The sequence below is a fragment of the Labeo rohita genome, chromosome 12 (genome assembly GCF_022985175.1).
Source record: "Labeo rohita strain BAU-BD-2019 chromosome 12, IGBB_LRoh.1.0, whole genome shotgun sequence".
NCBI classification, from domain to species: Eukaryota; Metazoa; Chordata; class Actinopteri; order Cypriniformes; family Cyprinidae; genus Labeo; species Labeo rohita.
The window spans coordinates 21,838,018-21,853,303 of NC_066880.1; the positions used below are offsets into that span (position 1 = coordinate 21,838,018).

The 15,286-nt window shown below is 37.5% G+C and overlaps 1 protein-coding gene across 1 annotated transcript; it reads right to left on the reverse strand.

Annotated features, from left to right (window-relative positions):
• Nucleotides 1–178: 178 nt before the first annotated feature.
• On the reverse strand, nt 179–14,409 carry atp2a1l (ATPase sarcoplasmic/endoplasmic reticulum Ca2+ transporting 1, like). Its single transcript, XM_051124630.1, has 23 exons — nt 14,138–14,409; nt 13,167–13,184; nt 12,942–13,024; nt 11,542–11,646; nt 11,289–11,427; nt 10,680–10,760; nt 10,101–10,186; nt 8,906–9,203; nt 7,567–7,733; nt 6,735–6,823; nt 6,530–6,632; nt 6,305–6,436; nt 6,099–6,215; nt 5,760–5,978; nt 4,509–4,620; nt 4,180–4,403; nt 3,853–4,073; nt 3,567–3,769; nt 3,390–3,475; nt 3,161–3,294; nt 1,838–1,955; nt 1,635–1,752; nt 179–377 (listed from the first exon to the last, which is right to left on the reverse strand). The coding sequence occupies exons 1-23, from the start codon at nt 14,253–14,255 to the stop codon at nt 367–369; spliced, it is 2,982 nt and encodes a 993-aa protein (XP_050980587.1). The 5' UTR covers nt 14,256–14,409; the 3' UTR covers nt 179–366.
• Between the last annotated feature and the right edge of the window lie 877 nt (nt 14,410–15,286).

Genomic DNA, 15,286 nt, shown 5'->3' on the forward strand with positions numbered 1-15,286 from the left:
CAAAACTGTGCACGTATATGTAGAGATAGAATGAAGAGAAATAAAAGACTTTAAAATAGTGTACAATTTTAACAAAAAATGTTTAATACACTTGTTAGTCCATTTAAGAATAAAACAATTCAGCATTCAAACACTAATTTGGAAGGGCTGACCTATATATTCATCTCTGTCACTAAACTTTTTCTGTGTGTTTTTTTTTTTTTATATTTTCCAGAGATTTTGCGCTCTCCATTCTGCAGATGGGGTCATGAGAGCTTCCGTCTCAGTGGATGTAAATACTCTCTTCTCCCATTTTTCCTCATTCATTCTCTTGATGTTCTCTTCTTCTTCCCATTTTTTTCACTCTCACGTCTTTGTCTCTACATTTCAAGCTTTAGCTGGAAATCACAAAAAGAGGAGTTTCAATAAACAAAATGTCAACACTGAGTAAAAGTTAAGCGGCACTAAACATGATTGTGAAACACTGGACTGGGCATCATGATACTGGGTATCATCCACTACTTCACAGCACGATATGTATCGTAATACATACATACATCACTATGCAATATATAACAAAGCATCATATTATAATTGTTGCATTGAAAGCACTAACAACAACAACAACAAAGACAGAAAAAGACAGAAAAAGAAAAAGCAAGTGCTTTTTTAAAGTAAAAGTTGTCTTTAAAAAACAAGTATTCCCACAATCACATATGTCTGCAACTGATTTATCTTTTTTGGAGCTTAACATCCACATTCCCTTAAATTACAATACATAGTATTGTAATATTAACTGATGTATTAATACACAACACTGTCTTTTGAACGCTTGAAAGTTTGACTTGATATACACAAGCAGAACATGTTCTTAGAACATGATTTACATAACAGGACATTCCTGGATCATCCTTAATGTTCCTGGAACAACATTCCTCTTAGTTAATCAGATTTTAGGGTTATATTAAGGGTTGCAAAATGCACATTGTCTATCCACAATAAATATTTAATGTAAACTTAATTTTATAAGTTTATATCATATAAAATATAATGCCTCCATGAGTCGAAATGAGCCAGTTTTTCCATTGGGCTGACAATGCAATCACAGGTTGCTGCAACCTGTGAACTATATAAAAGCTCCATGCATGGCTGACATCACAGACAAGTTTAACACCACATGTTCTTTCAAAGCATCACCAACCAAAACAATAAACATGCAAAAGTATAGCGACATGTAGACAAGTATAACAGGTACAGCACAAAGGCTATGAGGGAGTGTTGGATACCTTGCTTCTGTTACTTGAAAACTGGGAGGTGGGGACTGTTTAGGCTAGAAATGAATATAGTAGGTTAGTGTAAAATAAATGAAATGGGTGTGAGACATAAGAGAAATGATGGAAGATGATTGTCAGATTAAAAACAAGCTTTTTAGTGCAACCAAGTTATATGAAGAAAAATATTAAAGTTTAAAGAAGATTTTTTTATTAGGTTTCATTAATAGGAACATTAATAGAAGTCAGCAAAAACAGTATAATTAGGTCGGTATGGTAATATAAAGTATAAGTATGAATGCAGTTTGACATTTAAAATGTTTACTTAATGTTATTTTATAATTATGTGAATAGATGCATATTTGCATATATTTGAGAACTTACCCTCCAGGTAGTTGCGAGCAACAAACTTCAGCACCTCATCAATAAGGATAACGGGGAAAGAAAGTTTCAGTACCACAATCCACTGTTCTGGGTTCAAGTGAGTTAACTTGAAAATCATCTGTAACAAGAAAAGAAAGGTTGTGGCCAGTGTAGAGATATAGTCAAATATAAAGAACAGGATGAAATAAAGGGGAGAGATGTACAGGCAGGGGGTCCACATAGATGATCATGAAGTGGAGGGACATGGAGAGGGTCATGGCAGCCACCAGCCAGCCATTACTCCATGGAGGCATGCGCACCAGGGACTGATTCTCAGACAAGCTGTTGAGAAAGACAGAAACACAGAGAGGAACCCTTATTGCCACCATCAAAGCCAGGGTAAATTTAGCTCTGTTCCATAACCTCAGTTACACCTGTCAATAACATGTTTCCCCTCTGATCACTTGGGATTGTATTTCGATTTTGAAGTATTTTTACATTTTAGGAACTGATTTTTCTCCAAAATGATACAATTTTAAAATTAATTAATCAATTGCAAACTACATTTGGCTGTGAAAATACCCACAAAAAACTATTTAATGCTATTATTGTGTTAAATGAGAAAGTAGCAAGTAGACATTGCAAATAGCAGCTTTAGAAAGAATTCAGCGGGTTCATTCTCTTCATATGAATAGACTTTTAAAACAAATTGGTTCACAGGATTGGTTCAAAACGCAGATTCATTCAGAAACTAAACACGGCTGTGTTGCTCTGAGACGCGCAACAGTTCTTCTGTGGCTTCAAAGGTAATATGTTTTCTGCAAAACTGAACAAAAACACATAATATTGTTTTATTATTTATCTTATTTACTGAACTGTTGTATAAAATCACATTTAAGCTCGTGATAGATCGGGACAAAATCAGCACTGGTGTCATATTGCTCTTGCTTCCAGTGTGGTATCGTGTGATATGTAATATTTATAAATGTTGTATGAGACACATACTGGGGCATTTTTTGCACCAATATCTTGAATTTTAGGGCATAACTGCATTTGTGGAGTTGTTGCCCTGCATCATAATTTTCAACAGTCAACTATATGAAATATAAGATGACGTACAGATCTGGGGGCGGGGCCAGTGCGTTAACTGCGTTTAAATATTTTAATCGCATTATTTTTCATAACTAATTAATTAAGTTAATGCGTTAAACTGACAGCCCTAGTTAAAAAATTCAAATAATTAATTTTTGTTTAGGGAATTAAGATGCCAATTTGTTTGCTCAATTCTAATGCTGTGATGCATGTATCTTGCACAGAAATATATATATTCATTCAAAATGCTGGATGGAGTCCAGGGAAACCACTTAAGCTATAGGTTGCTTCCTGTGAAGAACATTAGAAATCACTCATAGTTACTATGGGGAATATTTTGGTTAACATACTGTCTTAGACGTTTGATTAGCAAGGAGGCTCACAAGATTTTGGAATATAGCTGTTGATTTACAGGAGTAGAAACTTCTTATAAGACAAAATCATGTATGACAAACCTGTTGAGAGCGTTGAACATCTCAATTGTGACCAGGACAGACAGGGCCATGGTCATTGGTGGAGCAGCCTCAAACACCTCACAGTCAATGCCAGTGAAGTCCTCATTCTCATCGTGGCACTGCATGAAGTGAGACTACAACAGGAAGAGAAATTAGCAGACATAACAAAGGAATTTCTTTCAATGATAATTACAATGATAAATAATAATATGATGGAGATATTGCTCACCAGCTGGTAGTAGGTAACCTGAGGACCCTCCTCATCATACAGGAACCAGTAAGCAGCAGCAGCCACAGTAGCAGCACCCACATATCCTGAGGACAGTCAGTTTATTAGACTAACACCAGAGCTCATACGAAGAACATGAGCAAGCTGACATGCCACAGAAACAATGATGGTACCCACCACCAATGGCCATGTATCTGAAGAACAGCCAGCCGGAGATCAGGGGCTCCTTGGCAGAGCGGGGAGGCTTGCCCATGATGTCAAGATCAGGGGGGTTGAAGCCCAGGGCAGTGGCGGGCAGACCATCAGTCACCAAGTTCACCCACAGCAGTTGGACTGGGATCAGAGCCTCAGGCAGACCAAGAGCAGCGGTAAGGAAAATACTATGAGAAAATAAGAGACGAGAAGAATGTCAAACACGAGCGTACTGTGAATGAGAACATAAAACAAGGCCAGAGATTCTCACCAGACGACCTCTCCAACGTTGGAAGAAATCAGGTAACGGATAAACTGCTTCATGTTGTTGTAAATGGCTCTGCCTTCCTCAACGGCAGCCACAATAGAAGAAAAGTTGTCATCGGCCAGGACCATCTCAGAGGCTGACTTGGCAACGGCAGTGCCAGAGCCCATGGCAATGCCAATTTCTGCCTTCTTCAAGGCAGGGGCATCGTTGACACCATCACCAGTCTAGACCAAAGACGACGACATTACTGTTTCATCTTAAGGGAAGGATTTCATATGATATGGTGTTGTGGATATTGGCTTGTAAAGTGTAAGTGTACTTATGTCTCACCATAGCAGTAATCTCATCGTAACCCTGCAGGAACTCAACGATCTTAGACTTGTGGGAGGGCTCAACACGGGCAAAGCAGCAAGCCTTACAAACAGCTTCGCTCTGTTCACTACGGGGCAGGTCATCAAACTCACGGCCAGTGTAAGCCTTGCCAGTCACATCCTCATCCTCAGCAAAGATGCCAATACGACGGCAGATGGCCACAGCAGTACCCTTGTTGTCACCTGAGGGTTTTTGTTTCAAGAGTCATTTTGTGGAAAGGTGTCAGGTCTTGCAACAATAAAAAATTAGAATGACTGATGAGTTGAAAGGAAGGATGAAAAGCATACCAGTGATCATGATAACACGAATGCCAGCAGCCCTGCACAGTTCAATGGAGCCAGTAACCTCTTTACGGGGGGGATCCAACATACCGACACAGCCAACGAAGGTCAGGTCAGTCTGAACCAGACAGGAAAGTAACAAGACAAAGATTTTATGTAGCTTAGCATTTATTAAACCTTATACATCATCCATGCTGTACCACCATAGCTGAAGCATATCATGGCTGCCATATATCTCTATAGTTTGCTATTATATTATTCAGATTGAGATTATAATTGTGATTGTTTTGAGACTTTGAGAGCTTTGAGTGAGTACAGCATTTTCTTTCCTGAAGAAAACAGTAGTGCAGGCAAACCACTGTAGGTTAAAGTGCAGCATTTAGTCTAGCATTTGCCATCTAGTCCTAATATTGTCTTAAGTAGCCTGTGAATAGTGCCAATTTTTTTAACATGAGATTCTGGCAAAATATACTTAACGAGGAAAAACTCCACAGCCACATAAAAGTTTACGATATGGAATGTTTTGGAATCTGGTCTTCAGCATGGGTTGGCAGCCTCCCTTACGAAAGTTTATTCAAGTGTACTATTAATATACTTCTTTTAAACTAAAAAATAGGAAAGTATACTTTCAGTCCACTTTTCTAGTACTTCTCAGAAATGTGCTTTATGTACGTCTCAGAGATATACTTAAAATGACATACATGACTTTAGTTTTTTTTTTGTATGAGACTACAGTAGTCAACATTTGAAGTGGATCAAAACCTTTCATCAAAGTTGCCCTATAACCAAAGCAATACACATTTGTGTCTTAGGACAACTTTGATGAACCTTTTTTGATCCACTTCAAATGTTGAATACTGTATATTTCAAAGTGTACTAAAAATGCTACAAGTATTTAATTAGTAAACTATCAGCATACCTATAAGTTCACTTTTTGTATAGTTCCAGTACAAACTAAAAACTTAGATGTAAACTAGACGTGTACTTGAAGTATATAGAAAGTGGGCCAATATAGTCCCAAGGAGTATTGAAATAGTACACTTACAAGCATACTACTAGTACACTGATATTGCTGTACTTACTACATAAAGTATACTTAAAAATATACTTGAACTTTACTTAGATATACTTAATAAAATAAACTTGAAGTATACTACTTTTTAGCTAGTAAGACTTGCTGGGCAATAAGTTTCACCAGCCAGACCAATTACAAACTGGCATGGGAGGATGGATGGTTGTTATGTTTTCCATATTCACCTCATAGTCAGCAAATTTAGTAGAGTCCTCAAGGTTCATTTCATCAACCTTCAGGGGATTGTCTCGGGTGGCCAGGGCCAGGCAACGCAGAGTGTCACGGCCAGTACCCCACTCCTTGATGACGGACATGATCTTATCTTTTATGATGCCAGTCAGGGGTACTCGAGTAGAACCAACACGTACATAGGAACACCTGTCAATCACACCCTCTGGAGCGCCCTTTATTAACAAAATGAGAAGTCATGAAATGCATCTATTATTTTGTTGAAGATCTCCATCAATACTAACATTTTCTGTGATAATTTACTTATTAAATCCTGAGTGGGACACATACTGTACCTTCACAAACATTTTGCTGCCAGCATCACCCTTGGTAGGGGTACAGTACACAGACATGGATTTCCTGTCACGGGAGAACTCCAGAGTGAAGTTCTTCTTCATAAGCTGCTTCACAACCTACGCAGGATAAAAATAGAAATTTTGAGTTACAGGACAGTGCCAAGTTACATCAATGATGTTTTGAGAAGGTTTACACCTCTACTTACACTACAGCAGGCATTTGCTCTCTCAATCTTGGACAGGTTGTTGACATTGCTCTTGAAAACATTCATCTTCTCAACCAAGCAGCACAAAGCAGTTTCAGTGGCCTCACCGACCTTCTCATAGATCTTCTTGGACTGTAACACAGAGGTAGATGACAGTTTTTGTCTTCAGACAAATATAGAAAAGAGAACCAAAGTATGAAGTATGAAACAGCATGTATCTCTCACCTCATTGTAGTCAAGGGAGGAATCGTTGCAGAGGGCGCAGATGGTGGCCAACTCAACTAAACTGTCATACTGACTGCAGTCAACACGATTACCCAACTTTGTGCTAAAAGAAAGATGCCACTCAGATTAGATTTATGACTTTAACATGCTGATAGCCTGATAATAAAAATGAGTAGTTTGGGGAAGTGTTTAATTGAATACTTACACCTCACCCTCGGGTGTGTACTTGGAGCCAGAGATATCAAAGCAGTCAAGTTCAACGTGATCACCATCAATTCTATCAATGACGAACATCTGTAATGATACACAATATCATCTTAGTGTGCAAGTAAAAATATGCCATTATTAATATAAATGTATACATGTGAAGACTTATACAGTACCCATGATCAAAGTGTATATTTTCATTACCATTTACAGCACCCAAAGAAATTACAAAAAAACTTGTGCTTTTTCCAAACACACCTACTTCTCCTTCCAGTTTGCCATTTTTCTGAATAAATAAATAAATAAATAAATAAATAATCCTTTCCCAAACTCTCAAACTTTGGTTGATCCAGAAGTTGGCATTTTAGTCTAGGTAAAGCATAAATTATATTATCTTAGCAATGTTTGGAAAGAGAACTGTGGAAGACAGCCTACACTCTTAAAAATAAAGGTGCTTCACGATACCATAGAAGAACCTTTTTTGTCTAAATGGTTCCATAAAGAACCTTTAATATCTGAAGAACCTTTCTGTTTCACAAAAGGTTCTTCAGATTATAAAAAGGTGAGAAAGAGTTCTTTAAAGAACCTTTGACCGGATGGGTCTTTGTGGAACCAAAAATGGTTCTTCTATGGCATCACTGCGAAGAACCTTTAAAGCACCTTCATTTTTAAGAGTGAAACAGTTGTTTCAGAAGATTAAACTGGGAGAAGATTATTTCATCACTGAAATAATTACACACTTCACCTTTAGGATTACAGTACATCAGTATTAACAATAGCTGCATTATTTCTTAGTTTATATGTGTACATAAAGATAGCTGAACACCTACTTTGGTCACACACATCTGATTGGTGGTCAGTGTGCCAGTCTTGTCGGAGCAGATGACAGAAGTGCAGCCCAGGGTCTCCACAGATGGCAGTGAACGGACAATGGCGTTTTTCTTGGCCATACGTCTGGTACCAAGAGCCAGACAGGTAGTGATGACAGCAGGCAAACCTGATGAGAGGACAGTTTATAGATGGATTAATATCTTTTAATAATAATGATTATCTCAAAAGATTTAGATGTAGTATCTATGCTTATGGATTTAGTATAGACTAAAGGTCAAGCTTTTAGCCCTCTTCTGGATATAATTTGTTGCATATTTAACCTTCCAGTGCGAAAAAAAAGTTTATTCAAGTGTGCTATTAGTACACTTCTTTTAAACTAAATATAGGAAAGCATACTTTCAGTCTACTTTTTCTGTACTTCTCAGAAATGTACTGTATGTACTTCTAATAAATATACTTAAAATGACATTTAAGTATACTTGATTAAGAAAAAGTCTAAATATATTTGAGACATATTTTTCTCAGAGAATCCATGTTTTCATTGCTATATGGTAGGGCGCTATTACACATCTTCTGTACAGAATTTCAAAAACACAAACGAAGAAGAACCCGATCCAACTATTGCTTCAACATGTTTTTAACACAATCATCAGTCATAAAAGAGCATAAAAACTGTAACGTTATGGAATAGAATTTGACCAATCAAGAGGTAATAATGACTGTCAAGCTTTGGGGTGTTGATCGGCTCCATCTATGTTTTGATTATTACTCTGAATCCAATTCATAGTCTTTTTTTATCTTTTTGTTCAAAATATTATTTATTTAGTTTTTATTATTATTTATTATTATATTATAAAGACCCACATTCAAGTGTTTCTAAAAAAGAATGCATAAAGCTAGAATAAAATGTTTTTTGTTTACATGCAGGTACCCTGTTCTTTCAACTTGCAGTATAAAACTTCCAAACTAGTAGATTACTGAGACTAAATACTTAGGTGTACTAAAAATGCAAGTATTTAATTAGTAAACTATCAGTATACCTATAAGTTCACTTTTAGTATAGTTGCAGTACAAACTAAAACATAAAAACTAGTTATACTCAAAGTTTAATACTTTTATGCTTAAAGTATACTTAAATGTATACTTTTATATACTAGAAAGTGGGCCAATTTAGTCCCAAGGAGTATTGAAATAGTACACTTACAAGTATACTACTAGTACACTGACATTTGTATACTCACTACATAAAGTATACTTAATAATATACTTGAACTTCACTTAAGTGTACTAAATGAAATAAACTTTTCTGTAACTTTCTGCATATGTTATCATGCTCACCCTCAGGGATGGCAGCTACAGCCAGAGCAACAGCGATCTTGAAGTAGTAGACAGCGCCACGGATCCAGGATCCACCATGGACGGGGTCATTGAAGTGGCCGATGTTGATCATCCAGACAGCGACGCAGATCAGAGAGATAACCTTAGAAAGCTGCTCACCAAACTCATCCAGTTTCTGCTGCAGAGGGGTCTTCTCCTGCTCGGTGGCGGCCATCTGGTCACGGATCTTACCAATCTCAGTGCTTACACCAGTAGCGACAGCAACTCCAATAGCCTTGCCAGCAGCAATGTTTGTGCCCTAGAGGTGGGAGAGGAAACTTGTGATTTACCCAAGCAGCATATCTTCCAGGATCAACTACTTCTTGTTCCTGGAACAATACTACTTTCTGCCATTAAGACTTTATGATCAGGCTGGAGTTGGAGTTAGTGGTTAGGGTTATGATTAGGTTTGTTGTTCCAGTACCAAAAACACATTCTAATAGGCAAAATCACGGTTACCATGTTAGAAGCTGGGTTAACATCAGTGTTGGAAATGTTACTTTAAAAAAGTAACTAATTACCAGGGAACGTAACTATTGTGTACTTTTAAAAAATGTAAATGTATAAATGTACAAATAATGTCAAATGAATGAAATTTAAATGAAATCAGTTGAATTTTTAGTTTACTCACCAGACTAATATTAAATATCTGATGTACATATATATATGCATATTTGTCATGTTGACTGAACTTAGGACTGGTGGTGGTGCTTAGGATATTGTTTGTAATTTAGTGTTTCTATAAAAAGGGAAAAAAAACTAAAACTGATACTGATAAGATAACCAAACTACTGCAAATTCTACTAATTACTACTACTGGTGAAACTGGCAGTTCTTAAAAGCGTAAGAATTCCAAAGGAACCTCATTATTTTGAGAGGAAAATACAACAAAGAATATCGTTTACATGTAGCATGTCAATTCTGCATGGTATATAAGACTCTCTCTAGTTTCATTACTTGTTACTGAAAAAAATAATGCCGTTAGTAACACCTTTTATTTATAATGGTGTTATTCCCATCACTGGTTAACATTAGAACTATCATTATCTGATAGTAATTTTTTTTTCCCAGAAACTTCTGTGTATTGAGGTATGTAGCTAATTGGAGTAGGAACCAATTAGTGTGTATATGGAGGAGTGTGTGGATAAAAACTCACAGAGAAAAGCATGTTCTTTTTGTCCTGATTGACAGCTCTTGGGTCGGGGACAGGCTCGGTGTGCTTGATCACACTGACGGACTCACCTGTACAAAGAGTTGACCATATTTATATACAGTTACAATAAAATATACCATACTTCATATATATATATATATATATGAAGAGTTCAGATGCAAAAGCCTCTAAATCCATCTGAAGTATTTCTTTAAAATTAGAATTTCGTTCTGGCTACTTTGTATAGGTTTCTATGTAAGTACTGGTACTTCTGATTGGGCTGAGGCTGGAATTTAGCGAGTTTGAAGCAAAAGTATTTGATGGACATATACTATGTGTCAGGAGCATTCACTCAGCATCATTATCTCTATTTTGACCGAGATGGCTTTTAGCTGGTTTTGCCTCTGAACTCTTCTTATACACACACACACACACACACACACTGTAGAAGAGCATAATGTTGCTTTACAAATTAATTTCAATTGAAAAGAAAGCAGTTGTCAGGTTTGCAGAATATGTACCAATAGGCCCATTTTTATGATCATAGTTAGAGTAGAGTAGAGTAGAGTAGAGAGCACTAACCAGTCAGGATAGACTGGTCAACACGAAGGGTGGTAGAACGGATAGCAGTAATCCTGATGTCAGCAGGGACTTTGTCACCAACTAGGGAAGAAGAAAGAATGAGTTTTCAGTATGACAAAATACTAGTGATTATGTGATTATACCAGTGATACAACAAAAAGAACCAAAAATCAGACCTACAGGAAACTTGAAATATGTAAAAGATTTGAATATTTAGTTATGGACCAAACAGTATAGTGTGTGTGGCCTCTGTGCCAGAAGCAAACTGTTAACGACAACAAAACTACATGCTTTGTGAACAACTCTGACTCTGAAATGACCTAGAAATAGTGCCTCAAGCTATGAATGTAAGACTGTGTGCTATTCTTTAATATACAGTGTGTTGCTTTTCTACCATTAACTATTTCCTGCAGTAGCCAAGATAGACTGAACAGCATCAATCTAAAATGCTAGCAATGCATGGTGGGTATAGTATTCTATGCAGTGTGCTCTACAGTATACTGCACATAGTGACAAATAAAGTAGGCCACCATGGCCTACTTTGCACATTATATACAGTGCATTGAATACTATTTTTTATTAAAAAGAAGGATGTAAAAAAAGACTTACCAGACACTTCCACAATGTCACCAGGGACAATCTCTCTGGCCTTGATCCTCTGGACGCTCTTTCTGTCAGAACGGTAGACCTTACCCATCTCAGGCTCATACTCCTTCAGAGCCTCAATGGCGCTCTCAGCATTACGCTCCTGGATGACAGACAAACATTGCTTGGTTTACATATGTAAGTGAGTTATGCATTCACTTAATTTACTTGATGAAATGAGTAAAATCTACATTTATCTGTGTATTTGGTGCATTACCTGCCACACACCGACGACGGCATTGGCGATGAGAATGAGCAGAATGACAAAAGGCTCAACAAAGGCAGTGACAGTCTCTTCACCCTCCTCAAACCAGGCCAGGACCTTAAAACACACACAAAGCGATACATTAGCACATGGTACATTTTGCTCTTTGTTCTATTCAGGATACCATATTCCAGTGTTTACAACAGATAATATTAAGACCTGATATCTTGGCGGTATCCGGTAAATATCCTAATTATTTATGAAAAAAATATGTTGTCATATTAAATAATCGAATGTGTTAACATTTTGAATTTTAGTTTTAGTTTGGCAATTAGACCATTAATATAGGCTTTTAGAGAAGATGCTTTTGTATTTATGGATCAGTGGAAGGCTTAGAGGCTTACAGGGCCCACCCTTAATATTACTTCTGAAAATGACAAATATATGTGATATATATCATGATGCTAATGATCTGGTTACTTAATTTCTTCTCTTGTGCAATGCATGCATACATAAAAACCAGTCAAAACATTATTTCCCAATATTGTTGCACAACAGACCTGCTGTTATAACTACTCTTGCTGTGCTTTCTCCCATGCATCTCTCTTGACCTTTCAAAAGGATAGAGTTTCTGTCTTCAACTTGAGTCCTTCTTAAAATAACCCCCTTCTCCTTCTCACACGTCTTCTGAGCCCCTTAATATTTTCCTTCTATGGCCATTGGAACAGCTGGCTGAGGCACAGTGTGGAGGGGGGCAGACATTAATACCCCCCATGTTCACCTTTAACCTCCCAATACCCGCTGAACCCCCTAAACATCCACCTTACAGAGTCTTTCCTGTTTAGAAAGAAGTGAGATAAATAACCCAACCTGTATGGCTTCCTGACACAATGAATTAAGATGAATCAACTCTATAGTTGAAAACTTTGTGACTCTACGTTGCAGTAGGTAATACTACGAACATGTGATAGGCTGATGCTGTACTGCTCACAGTACTATGTAGACCTTTGCGCATAACCATAATGCTAAATACATGACAAATTAGCATATGTACCGTGTTGCATAACACCATAGATGGCTATGGTGTATGTTACAGTTTTAAGTGCAGTATGGCAACCTATACTGTCACAACAGCTGTTTACACGACATACCACTCAAGTTTAAAGGGTATGTTTAAAAGTGTGTGACATGCTGTATCTATATGCTGACAGGTCTGAATAAATCACATGAAGCAGTGTTTGATATGTCTTGTACATACATAAGGCCATGATTTAGAGAACTCTTTTGTTCCGAAACAAAGGTATGATTCATGTTTAATCGTTTTATAATCGTCACTATATGGCCAATAAAAATTATATTAAGATTGCTGGTATATTTCCATTTTTTAAACGGTTCACTTGTTAGTAACTTACGAAAGAGATGCAGGCAGCCAGCAGCAGAATTCTGACCAACAGATCTTCAAACTGCTCAATGATCAGCTCCCAGATGGACTTTCCTAAAGGGAATGGAAATTTTCAATTTCAGTTCAATCCTTACTAGATTTTGAGATTCTATCAATGACATAGTCGCTGGTAAATATAACACTTGATTTATTTCTCATGATGTCACTTTTTTTTAGCAATATGTTATGTACTTACCCTCTTCAGCTGGCAGCTCTGAGAAATAAAGTATAGACAGAGACAAGAGAAAGAAAAAAGAAAGAAAGAAAGAAAGAAAATGAACAACTGACCAGAATTCAAGACAGCACAACAACATTACTCTGGCCAATCTTTCATTGTACCTCAGAGGAGCTATTAAGACTTAACATTTCCAACTGATTTTTATGTGACTCATATGAAAAGGAAGTTGAGAACTTTGCAAATTACTTACAGAAAGTATTAGTAAGAAAGAATATGTTCAGTCTCACACAGAAACCGATGTTTTACACTGTACTCATCAATTTTGAATGGACATATTTATAAAATACAAACTGTTTACGAGCAATACTAACATTTACAGTCCCAGCTTTAATATTTATTAAATAATAATTAAAGAAGAAGAAGAATATTGTGAAAGTTGCTTTCTACAAGGAAGATTTCCAACATTTGGGATCATTTACATTTGACATTATTATTTTTTTTTGGAAAAGTGATTGTGCATGCTAAGTCCCCTCTGTACAAGAGGGCCTGTTTTGTACATCATAACTTTAATGCCAGTGACATATCTAATCGCCCAGGCCAACTTCAGCCAGAACCTAAGAATCTCCCTCCCCCATCAGCCTGAAATACTGCTAATCTAATAAGACCTCTCAAATAACCAAAGCAAGGCCGCTGTGCCATCACCTGTCTTTCTTCCCTTCTCCCCCTCCGCCAAAGTCTATTTTCAATCCCAGCTTCTGCACCACAACCTGTCTCAACATTTACGAAAATCCTAAACTATCCATTAGGTGTTCTTCCTGAAGCCAAGATCTATGCAACTGCATCTCCTATTATCACTATTTAAAAGTTTAACTGAAAGCCACTATTGTAATGCTATCTCTGTGCCTTCCTAAAAAGAGACATTTCCATCAGTCAGAGTGTTTCACTGTCTAAGCCCCGCATGTGTCTTCAAGACATCTCATGTATCTCACCATTGTAGCCGTATTTAGCCAGGTTCTTCTTGACCTGATCCGGGGTAAGACCACTGGTCTCACTAACTGCGAAGTAGGCCAGACATTCGGACGGTGCCTTGATGTGGGCGTCCTCCATCCTGTCAGGGGTGAAGGATCTTCAGGAGTGGCGAAAGCTTAGTTAAATAGGTCTATCCGTCCGTTTATTGCTCTCTGTACTACAAAATCTGCCCCCCGTTACTTGGACCCCCTCCTCACAGGAGTGATGGACTGACAGAAAGAGCGAATAAATTCACACATGTGCAGAGTTTTATACTGCTGCCAGCTGCCCTATTGGTCAAAGCTGGCCGTCGCCACACCCCAAAATTCCAATCAGTTGCGTATGGCTCTGCAGGACTGAGTTATAGTCTAGGGGTTGAACGTCTTCGGCATCTCAGACTTGAGGATGTGGGGGGTTATTTGGTGGCCAAGGAGCATGAGGCGGTAGCGTACGTAGGGGGTAGCACTGAAATGAAAAGTTGATCTGTTTTTGGAACATGCATGGTCAGTGGAATAAGGAGAGTGGAGAAGGTGAGAGAGCTAGAGTGAGTGATGGGCCAAGTGGCCTCTGATGGGAGGGGGCAGTTAGAGGAGTGCTGGAAGGTTAATTTGGAACAAGCATTAGAGGAGTGTGGTTACATGGGAGGCTTAAAGTGTCACACTGACATCCACACATTGGTTTGGCAAGAACAAGAACACCATCATTTCCTATGATCCTTTTCAAATCTCTCTTAAAAGTCTTAGCATTAAGATCTAAGATCTAGACACTAGAAGATGATGTTGTGCATCAGTAGGTAGCCAAGCATCCATGACAATTTGTAACTACTGTACATTTGGCAAATTTATATAAATTCATATATGTGACCCTGGACCACAAAAAAAGTCAAAAGGGTAAATTTCTTTGAATGACTGATGCCTGGTTTGTTAGAATAGGACAATATTTGGCTGAGATACAACTATTTGAAAAATTGTAATCTGAGGGTGCAAAAAAATCTAAATATTGAGAAAATAGCTTTTAAAGCTGTCCAAATGAAGTTCTTAGCAATGCATATTACTAATCAAAAATTAAGTTTTGATATATTTACAGTAGGAAATTTACTAAATATCTTCATTGAACATGTTCTTTACTTA